Raw genomic sequence first — 11,206 nt, 5'->3', positions numbered from 1 at the left:
GAAAATGCAAGATATTTTCTTCGAAATTCTGACCCTCGGTAAAAAAAAAAAATTCTCAAAAATCAACGGAAATTTTTAGCGACTTGAGACTTCCACTTTATTATATTAAAAAATGTTTCTCCAAATATTTCTAAGAAATCAAATTGAAAAGTGGAAAATTCGTCAATACGTCAGAGTATCAGAGTATACTTATTTTTGACGCCCGCTGTATATGTACATACATATACCTCTCATGGACAAAATAATAGGTGCAAAACTCAAAATGTTATTGTTTATTTATTTATTTTAAAAAAGTTTAGATTTAAAATATAGTTCGATCCATAACAGAAACCACATAAATAAAAGGTCTTGAGAATTTTCTTCCATATAACGTAGAAACAAAATTTATTTTTGTTACATATAAAATTTCAGACTACAAAAATAAAAAATAAACAAAGTTTCATAAAAATTTCGATTTTTTTAATTATAATTTCTAGACAAGGCACATTAAACAGGTAGTATCAGTAGAGCAAAAACAACATTTGCGTGTATTTTGTTGTTGCTTCTGGTATCGAAAGTGTCAAAAACTGTTCTGAATTTTTTCTTCTAAATCAAAGCGTGCCATGTGAAATACAAAAAATTATAAAAAATAAAGAATTGAAATTGGAAAAAAAAAAAATTGTTGCAACTTTCTTTCCTAGTAAATTTGTTTGCTTCTCGAAGCATTGATCCATCCTTTACAAGGGCCAGTAATCAGCGGTTTTGCTGCTGAGTTGGGCGAACGTTCCAAAAGCTGCTATTCAATCGCTTGTTTTGTATGGAAAAAGGTTTCACATGCAAATGGATTTTAACAATTCAGAATTTTTGTGAGAAAAAATTAAAAATATTTGACATTTTCGAGACCAAATAATTTGAAAATAAATAAATAAATCCTCCTTTAAAATACGTACATACATACATATATTCTCAGTTATAAATTCATATTTTCCTTTCAATATTTTCAGAGTATGTCACTCCGAGCCAGCTCGAGAACCACTGCTGGCGATACTATTACACCTGCGGAAAAAGATGATCTTCCAAAAAATTTGCAAGCCTCACAAGAAGATGTCGAAAAGACAGACAGCAGCCTTTTACTGCTGCGCTCTCCTTCAACGCTATTGCCTCAAATAAAAAAGGAGCCCACACTTGAAATTACTGATATACCAGCCACTACCTTCAACGAAATTCGTACACTGACCAATGCAACAGAACTGCGTAAAAGATTTGGCAGTGTGAGCGCAGATGAACATTGCGCCATTAAAAAATTAAAATCTACACAACAGGTGATCAGCGAAGAGCATATTCAATTGGAGGAAAGGGTATTAAACAACGACACGCTTGATATGAATAGCACCGATGGCAGCTACTATGACTTGTCACATTTGGTTAATGGAGAATTCGATTCGGATATTGGACACAATGAAGATGAAGATGATGAAGCCTACCATGCTTTAAATGTAGAAACGGGAAAGGCACAAGGTATGCAGTTGTAGAAGTGCTAGGTAATCAATAAAACCTAGGAATTAATAGATAGTTTTTTTTTACTAAAAATAATTGTGCGTACCTCTTTCTATTTATAACAGATGAGAACGAATTTTTACAACTTTTGACTAAATATAAACTACGACATCATTTTTTTAAATTGGAAGAGCTGAATATTGATTTGGATTGCTTAAAATCTATAAGTGATATGGATATAAAGGATATATTTGGATTTGATATCGGTGCACGTATACGCTTTCGTGGCTTAGTGGAAGAATGGCGCGCTGCTAATGTAAGTACATAAAACTATTTTCTTTTATTTCTGGCATAATTTTGTCAGTCTTATAGCTTCAGGAGCTAAAAACTCTTCGAAAGGGCCTTCCACTCTGCACTCCTTTCTTTTTTGTATGGAGTGTCACAAATCGAAGGGCTTTTGTGGGACGTACTTCAGAAGGCTTTTCCGAAAAGTTCTTCTAAAGTTTAATTGTTAATTCTGCCGGCTCGAGGTCAAATGGTTTGAGGAAATTTTTGAATTAAAACACAGGATTTAAATTTTTTTCCGATATATTTCGGTTACGCTCAGGGCAACTATTGACAAACATGTAAACCATAAAAATATACATACATATATAAATACAAATTTCAAAACAATAATTAAACACAAAATGCATACATACATTAAAAAGAAGCTAAAGCTTCTTCTTTAATTAATAAAAAAATGTGCATATCAAATATATTTTATTGCAACTTGAAACGCATTTTGAAGCTCATTTGTAATCTTTATACACACATACATATATAAAATCAGTGGATTTCGGACTACATATATATTTAAATTAAAATTTGACAAGTTTTAACTGCTGGTACAGGGTAGCAGTTCAATTTTTGACTATGCCAGCTGTAGACACTGGATAAATTTTATAAAGGAAATATATGATCCGCTTAAATAAATTAACGTGCCCACACTAGTATTTTCAGAAGGGACTAGAATTTTGCCACAGCAATTTCAGACTAAAAAATTGGGGTATGACTTCGGTCTGATACGCACACATAGAAAACACTTGTATATTTTTATACTACCAGAACCAATGTGTGCATAGCTCGAAAGCTTGGTATTTTCGCATGTTCAATTTTTCAGATGGTTCTTGTTTGTGAATTATTGCGAATTTTGCAGCATTTGTGACTGCTGAAATTCTGAAAGCAATATTTTCCAGCGCCGCACAGTATCGTATCTCTTATAAACCGTGACCAATTGTTTTCAAATGGCAAGCATATTAATCTGCTTTGGAAAGGGCATATTTGAAACTAAAACTCATTTCGATACCTCTTCCGGTACCGAAATTATAGCCTAAAGTATGGTCACAAGAAATGAATACGATACACTACACTACCTGTTAAATTAAAAAAATGTGACAATATCGGTGTCAAATAAAAGATAATCGGAAGTATTTTAACACAGACATATTTTGGGGTTTGTCATCACCTCAAATTTTAAAGTTATTTCACAATATCCATTTCCATGATGTTTTCAAGAGAATACCTTCTCTAGAGAAAGTTTTTTTAAACATAAATGAACTTGCAAGTATTAAGCAAATTTTTACGTTTTTTTCAATGCTCACATAAAAAATCATACTCTATGCTAAAATTATAGTTTAGTATAAAAATAAGTGTTCACAAACTTCTTTTATTTTAACGTATCCAAGGCTTTAAAAACAGCCACCTAAGAAACATTATCGTAATTTACGGTTCATTTGTAAGTTATAAGCAAATCATGCTGAAATCAAGTAATTTCGCCTTGTAAAATCTGCCAATAAATTAAAGAGAAATGAGATAATTTATAATAAATCAAGTACTAAATGAAGAAAAAAAGATTTGGCATTTATTTTCACCCCCACTGCTGACACTTCTGAGGAAATTAAAAAAAATGCCTAAAGGCAAGCAATAATTGGCTGTTGGAACGGCTGTAAAAAGATATAGCCGTGAAATATAATCTTTTGAAGAAGCTCGATTCCTCAAACATAAGACTTTAAAACTTGTTTTCGAAAGCTGTCCCGCTAAATTTTGTTGCCCAGTGTAGTAATGTCATAAAAAGCGTTCAGCTTTCGACAAATTTATTATTTTGCAAAATGGAAAATTTTTACCAAAAATACATTAGCGTAAGTAAGAGTATGTATTCTAAACCAGAGCATTCTTATTCGTTTGCACAATAAAATTGTTTCTCATGGTGATGGAAAACAAAGGTTTCCGAATTTGATTAACAGGAAATTTTGCAAAACCAATCTGAAAAAAACTAATGGTACATATATCCGAAATCAGAAACGAGAAATACAAATAGTGTGCTTGCTTTTTGTTTGCTATCGACCAGTGTAATCCAACAGCCGATAATCTCAAATATTTATAAAAAGGTGTTTTGTCATTAGTGATAACAAAAAATATAAATCAGAAGGATGAAATGGTATTGTGTTAAAAGATCCAAAGTAAAAACTAGTAGTTCAGGGCAAAGGGGCGGGACGGGAGGTGATCAATTTCCCCTTTGGCTACGCCACACAATGGGACTACAGCGGCCAAAAGTATTAAAAACGTATTAGCGAATTCAGAAAAAGTAATTATGCAGATTCATAGCAGAATGTCCAACTAAGAATTATGGGTAAAAATGCATATTTGCAGTCATGAGACGAGCTTTAAGTAGGTACAATACGAAACAATTTTGAATTAATTTTTCCACTTGTGTGGATATATAAAAAGCAGTTTTTTAACATATCTGTGGTCAAGCATTGCTATACATTTTTATAAATCCCTTGAAATGTCAGTTTCTCTTGGAATTCCACATAACTTTGTGAGTATAAAATTTTTCGAGTGCTTACATTAAAAAAGGGGTTTTAAAAAGGACTTAAGAAGCGAGCTAAATTATACTTAGGACAAGTAAACATTAAATAGACGTATCATACCTCAAATAGTTCCAGTTGCGAGGAAATGCGAGTTCGGCTTCTATTCTTCTTTTTATACACACACCTCCTATGAAATTTATTGAATTTTTATTGCAGAGCTGAAGGGAAAGACTGATACATATGTACATAAAATAAATAGTATGCAATATAAAATGGAAATTAAAGAAGGTGTAGATATGAATAACTAGCCAATCTATTGATCTTATTCAACATTCAGGCGCAAATGGACGCTTCTCCGTACGAGATGCGTTTTCGATAGGAAGAGAGGTGCTTGCCTTTGCTCAACTTTTGTTGTAAAAAATGTAGGTAAAATTCAAAGTTTCAGTGCAAATACATGTCAAGCACATAATTTAGTATGCAGATATTGTAAATTTTTTCGATCTGTTATTTTTTAAAGGAAGAAATAGGAACTTCTTTAGAATTATGATAAATAATGTGTCTGTTCATTTTCTCCAAAATGCATAAAATTTAGTACTTGGAGCCAAAAAAGTTGTGTAGGAGGTGGGCATAATAATAAGAAACTCTTCGTTATCTTCCAAGTTGAAAAATTTTGGCTTAAACGAGTTGGAATTTCACCGAATTTCATCAAAAAATACGTTTTTTTTTTTTTTTGATATGCACCTATTTTTCTAGAATTAGTGGACGATAATGTAAAACGACTTTGACGTTCTTTCAGGTTTATGCTTTTCTCGTTACAACCAGCATAAGCTCTGAATTTCATAAAAAAATAACATTTAGAATTTCCGCCCCCAAGAACTGTGGGCGTGGTGTTAGCGTTTTGAATTTTACCATTTTCCACGTTTCTTCATTCCAAAGTACCGAATAGCGCATATACGAAATTTCAGCGCATTTCTAGTACGATTACTACTGGAGGCCGCAGCTTATATGTGGACGTACCATTGTGCGCCATCGTATAAAATAAGCTTGCTTAAAGTTTTAGATCGATAGACTCTTAAGTTAAAAAATAGAAATGTCAAAATCTAGATAGGTTTTTTGTGTGAGATTTGCATTAAAGTTTTTTGTTTCAAAAATATCTCAGACTTAGTCAGTATATCAAATGCAAAATATTGGAACACCCCAAACGGGGCCAGAAGCGCTCCATTAGTTCTATTGGAGCGCTCCATATATTCAGCAGTAAGCGCTCCCTTCCTAATTTCATACTTCGTTGTATTTTAACATTGTGTGTCATTAGTAAGAAGCGCTCCCTTGCTGCCCCAAATAAGCCCTTGGTGAGCGCTTCAACTAAAGCATTTAAAAAGCGATGCATGCAAATTTTAATTTTTATATTATATTTTTATTTTAATAAAAAAAATGGCGTTTTTGTAAACCATTTAATGGTTTTATTAAGTGTACTTATAAACATGTTTTTTTTTTCTATAAAATCGCTTCTTGTCATATTCACATTCAAATTTATGTGTTAAAGTTTTTCCCTTCATCATATTTTGTATTTTCGTAAATATTTATTATTTTATTGTGAATAATATAAAAAATTCAAGTGCAACAAAGGTAAGTTAAAAAGATATATATTTTTTTTTTATTTACAAACTAAACATTTTTCCTACAGCTGTAAAATAAATTTTTGAATAAAAAAAAGTTGGCTTCTGTAAACGCTTACCGCTGATTATCGCACTAAACAGCTACCAGCCTGCAACGAAGTTTATAAACCGTAAATAATCGCTTAAACTATTTTGCATTTTTGTCGACTTCGGAATTAGCGAAAAATTCTAAAATTTTAGGTACACTCATACTAGAATGGATACGTTACAAGATCTGAATAGAGACTCCCAGCAAGAATTGGTGGAATGCGTAGAATTCAAGCGCTATCGAAGACAACGTGCGATTCATATGGATGGTAAAGAAGGCATCCTAATTGATTATCTACTTATCGTAATGCGTATTTTTTTCGCTACCAGAATTGAGCGCAAAAATCGATCGAGTTCTCACGCATCAGCACGAACTGCTGGCACTGATTAGGCATGCTTCTGAAACGAATATGATAAGCTTTCCAATTGCAAATGAAGCAGATTTGCGTGCTGCCGATTATAATTTAACAATTCAAGCAAAGCCGCATGTGAGCTTATTATGTCTTAAATACACTGGTTGGTTCAGAGTTTCTTATGATTCATCTTTTATTAGTTGCCAACTTTGAAAAGTTTACCGGGCTCAAATGGGCTGTTCAGAAATTTGGCTAAAATTTTGGAACCAAATATACTTGCGGCTTTCAATTATGATGGCATCAATGGCATGCAATGTTTTCGCGATTATAAAGCTTTGAATGCGGCGATTTTTGGTTAAAACTACTTAAATTACTAGCCATAATATTTTTGCCATACTGACTTCCATTTCTCCTCTTTCAGATGCTGTTAAGCAAGATGGCTACACAGAAAGGGACTATGTCACAGATATGCGAAACTCCTTAAGGCTTCATAAAAATCGCATTTTTAAGCAAAGTCAAGACGATTTACTAAGGCAAATAAATAAATGTTTATGGCGTAGAAAAATTAATTTTTTTTTTTTTTAAATTGTGTGCACATAAAAATAGTAACATTCAAAGTGAGTGTGATAAGAACAGTTGAAGATTTAATTTGAAGCGGACTTTGTCTGCAGACTTTCGCCCAAATTCATAAAAAAATAAAGAAGACTTTAACTGATTTATAAATCGAAAATTTGTATGAATATACACACTATCAGGCCTATTCTGCTTTGGTAACAAAAATTTTGTTACCGGTTAGTAAAGTTACTGTCAATTTTTAAACCCTTTTCGTATTCTCCATACTCTTGTAACCGGTAAATTTTGTTACCATCTCATGAGCAGGTAACAAAATATTGCCCTGTGAAATATGCAACACCAGAATTTCAACAAAACACCATAGCTAAATTGCTGAATAGATTAAAACGTTACCAAGGTAAATAGAATTGCGGTTGCAAGAAGCGGTTGGTGACAATTGTTGGTAACAAAATTAGCTTGTTACAAAATGTTCGGTTACAAGCAGAATAGGCCTGTATATAGCTCTTTAAAACTATTTTTTATGAATAAGGTCATTTGAATGCATAATTTTATTGAAGGAGTAACTGTGCCCATTTTCTTGAAACAAATGTTAACTTGCCATTTTTGGTTTGTCTTTATATTTTAATTTTTATACTGTATACATATGTACATACCCAGCGGGAAAAGTAGTAATGCATTACATGCGCGATAAATATTGTAATGTATTTCTTATGAGTTCTCGATTCTATTACTGTTAACCAGAGATCGAAAATAACCGTCACCAAGTGTCTTGTATGGTGTTTACCACTGACACAAACACTCATCTCTCAAGCAAAGAGTGTTGCTCACCGTGGCATATCTCTATGTGCGATCTTTTTGTGTTTTCCGTTGTGGGTTATTTATCAACTGCTAAAATTTCCTTTAGGCAAAGACACTTTGGCAGGCACTTTTATATTTAAGTGTCTTAATTTGTGGGTTATTGTAAGACTGAAAAATATAAGTGGGCGTACAGGAAGTGGAAGCAAAGCGTAAGACATTTCTTTACACGACATATAGTTACACATACATGTGCGAACATTTATGATAAAGAAGAGAGCGTGCACATTCATAATATCGCAATAAACATTGGGCTTGGTTAACAATTCGAAAATGATTGGAAAACTAAAATTTTTTTCAAGTCTCACCTTCGATAACGAATGTGGAATAGGTTAGTATTCTATTCGAGAACTAGGCCATTCTCCAGCAAAACCGAACCTTCGTTATCAAATGAATTTTTCCTTCATTATGAATTCGAAATCCGGCCCATTATCGAATTGAAATTTTAATGAGAGAGACTGATTGTATTATTTATATTTCCATTCGAAAATGAGCTGGATTTAACTTCCTTTCTTGTTACTATAGTTTCCATTTTTATTTCGAATCCATCTCGAATGTATTTCCAATACGCTATGCACGTTGGAAAACTAAGGTTGGTTATGAGTTCGTTCTCAGTTCGACATTCATATTGGATATCGAAGGTCACCGCATGACCGTGACGTTGACGTTGCTTATATCTCTCTATCAACAGCAAATTTGATTATTTTTCCACTTCCAGCGATAAGTGTCCCGTGTCCAACAGCAACGGAAAAAGATATGCAAATAACCCTTTCCCACTAAGAGGAGCACAAATCTACAAAAAATACACCACCTGACTTGTTTTTTTGTGTTATTTTTTCTCTTAAATAGTGAGGGTTATTTTGGGACACTGTCAAAGTGGAGAGGGATATTTTCGACCTCTGTTGTTAACCAAGTAATTAGCATTCTACTGTATCCAAAAAGTCCCAGAAAATTCATATTAAATCACTGCCATTCTTGCATTACTATAATGCAAAAATGAATGTCCCACTTTTCCTAGGACATCGCCGTTGAGGAAAAATGCATTGTCGAATGTAAACAGGGCTGTTTTACTGAATATTTTTTCGATTACTATACATTACATTTTCCCCACTGGGTATGTACAGTGGCGGAAAAATAAATAGGCACTCGACATTTTAACAAGTTAAGGCTATTCTTTTTTTTTCATTCAATGTTTATTATTATTTTTTTTATAAAGGTATAGCTCATTAACTAAAACCATGTAAGTCCAAATTCCAAACTTTGTACCAAAATAAGTAAAATCCATAAAAATTTCAAACTTTTTAATTAAAAAAAAAAAAAAAAAAAATTATATGCAGTTTTTTGTAGCCCATTAAATAAAGTGCAAGTGTTAAGTTGCTAAAAAATCCCGTTGATTTTTGATAATTTTTTTTGCTGACGATGTTACGCATTTTTTCCCATATAAAAAAAAACAAGCATACTTGGTATAGAAAAAACTAAATACCAAATTTTTTCTAAGAATTCTGATCAAAAAGTTTGCAATTTTGTTAGTTTTCCTAATTTTGGCGCATAGTTTGAAACTTGGACTTGCCTGAGTTTTTAGATAATGAGCTAAACTTTTATAAAAAGAATAATAAGCATTAAATAAAGAAAGGAAAAAGTATCCACAACTTGTGAAAATGTTGCCCCCTTATTTATTTCCCCCATAGCATTTCTATGAAAAGTTGTTTTTTCCCCATATAAAATACATGGAAAACTTTGGGCGCTTTGAGCGACCTCTAAATATTTTTTGGATTTTGAAATGAAAATAGGGGTATATATTTTTCGATATAGAACAATCTTAGAGGATGAGAGCATTAAAATTTCGACTTTACTTATTTTGGACCACCTTAATGTACATTAAGTAAAATATATGAAAATTCGATGTATTATATAAATTAGAATATGATGGTCCTTCCCTGAACTTTAAAATTTTTTTCTTTTTATATTTTAGACGAACTCAAACACAACTTCCGGTTGTCAAATGGGGTTGGATGAGACTGCCACTAAACGAGGTTAATTGGTTTTTATTTTTATAATTTTCTCATTTATGATTTCTTTACATATCTATGTAGATATTGCCGAACTCAAAGAATTGATAAGAGATACACACAATTCCCTTCTCAAAGGTGTGTGCTTATTTGTTTTTAATAACTTCATTATTTAAAACTTCCTAACTTGAACGTAATATACTATTTGCAGCACAACAAAAAACGCAAATTTTTCTTAAAAAAGTGACAGATGAAGACCTAAAATCCGTTCCAGCAGCAACCGCAAGCCAAACTCATTGTCAAATTGGTCAAAATTTTGTCACAAATTCTAAGCGCAAGGAAGTACTGCCGAAAAACCCATACCAAACGGTTTCGGATTTTAAAACATTCGAAGAATTACTTAAGGATTCCAAAGATTTATATACGAATTTGGTTAGTTAGAGTGTGTTTTTCATTTGTTCTATTTACGGTTATGAATTACTTTTTATATTTTCTTACTCATTTTTGTTTCACAGGTTGACGAATTAACGACACATCAATTTAGCAATTCTGTTTCTTTTATAAAATCAATTTGGCGTCGTATTATGACCGATAATGTCGCTCAACATTTTTGTTGGAATGGAACGCCTGAGAAGACAGCCATACGCACATTGTGCGTAACAAATGCGCTAAGGGGTAAGGGATTGAAGATTATATATGACTTTATGAGCTTTAATTTTAGTGACTTAATTTAATTAAAACTTTAAACATTTATTTACAACTTTGTTAATTAAATTTTTATATTTCTCCCTTCTTTTACAGAGGCATATCTACACAAGTACAATTATAGTAGCAACGAAGAATTTCAGCGCACTACTATATCCTTCTTCCAGTATGCAAAAGCTCGTCGACAGCTGAAAGAAAATTACGAAAAGTTTAAAGCTGCTAGTTTGCCGCTATAAAATTAAATGCACACCAGGTACATAGTATGTAAGTTGGGTCAGTTAAGGGCAATTCGCTTTTTTAATAAGCGCAACTAAGAAACGAGTTAAAATTAGGAGCTTTCAATACATTATAGATTGGATTTGAATTTGAATATTTAATTGAAAATACTTTCAATAGTGCTTTATTATTTAAGCGGTTGATTTAAATTTGTGCTTTAGGAGTTTAAATTAATACTTTGTGGACTTAAGTTTGTGCTTTAACTTTTGAAGTTGGACCGATCTACTTAGAAAGCGCTTCGGCTGTAGAGATGGCGCCTTAGAGATCCAGGTGTATAGCTCTTTTAATTAGCTAACCGTCAGATACCGTTAATGATCGTAAATTGCCATTGGATCGCAAATTGGAAAAAAGTATGACTATATTAAAATTAGCAAACTTTTTTTTTATTTTATGAATTGTTGCAA

At 32.3% G+C, this 11,206-nt stretch overlaps 1 protein-coding gene across 2 annotated transcripts in view; it reads left to right on the top strand.

The window, feature by feature from the left end:
• LOC118735765 overlaps positions 1–10,919 on the top strand; it is a 29,453-nt gene extending 18,534 nt beyond the window's left edge. For both annotated transcript variants that reach the window (XM_036465712.1, XM_036465713.1), the window contains 7 exons: positions 984–1,497; positions 1,602–1,792; positions 9,785–9,845; positions 9,906–9,959; positions 10,033–10,253; positions 10,337–10,496; positions 10,623–10,919. In XM_036465712.1, coding sequence (XP_036321605.1) covers positions 984–1,497; positions 1,602–1,792; positions 9,785–9,845; positions 9,906–9,959; positions 10,033–10,253; positions 10,337–10,496; positions 10,623–10,762 — 1,341 coding nt within the window. In that variant the 3' untranslated portion in view covers positions 10,763–10,919. The remainder of the gene's footprint in view (positions 1–983; positions 1,498–1,601; positions 1,793–9,784; positions 9,846–9,905; positions 9,960–10,032; positions 10,254–10,336; positions 10,497–10,622) is intronic.
• The last annotated feature ends 287 nt before the right edge of the window (positions 10,920–11,206 follow it).

This window comes from Rhagoletis pomonella, unplaced genomic scaffold (assembly GCF_013731165.1).
Source record: "Rhagoletis pomonella isolate Grant_MI unplaced genomic scaffold, Rhpom_1.0 Rhpom_scaffold_00003, whole genome shotgun sequence".
NCBI classification, from domain to species: Eukaryota; Metazoa; Arthropoda; class Insecta; order Diptera; family Tephritidae; genus Rhagoletis; species Rhagoletis pomonella.
This window is presented reverse-complemented; position numbering and strand designations above follow the sequence as displayed.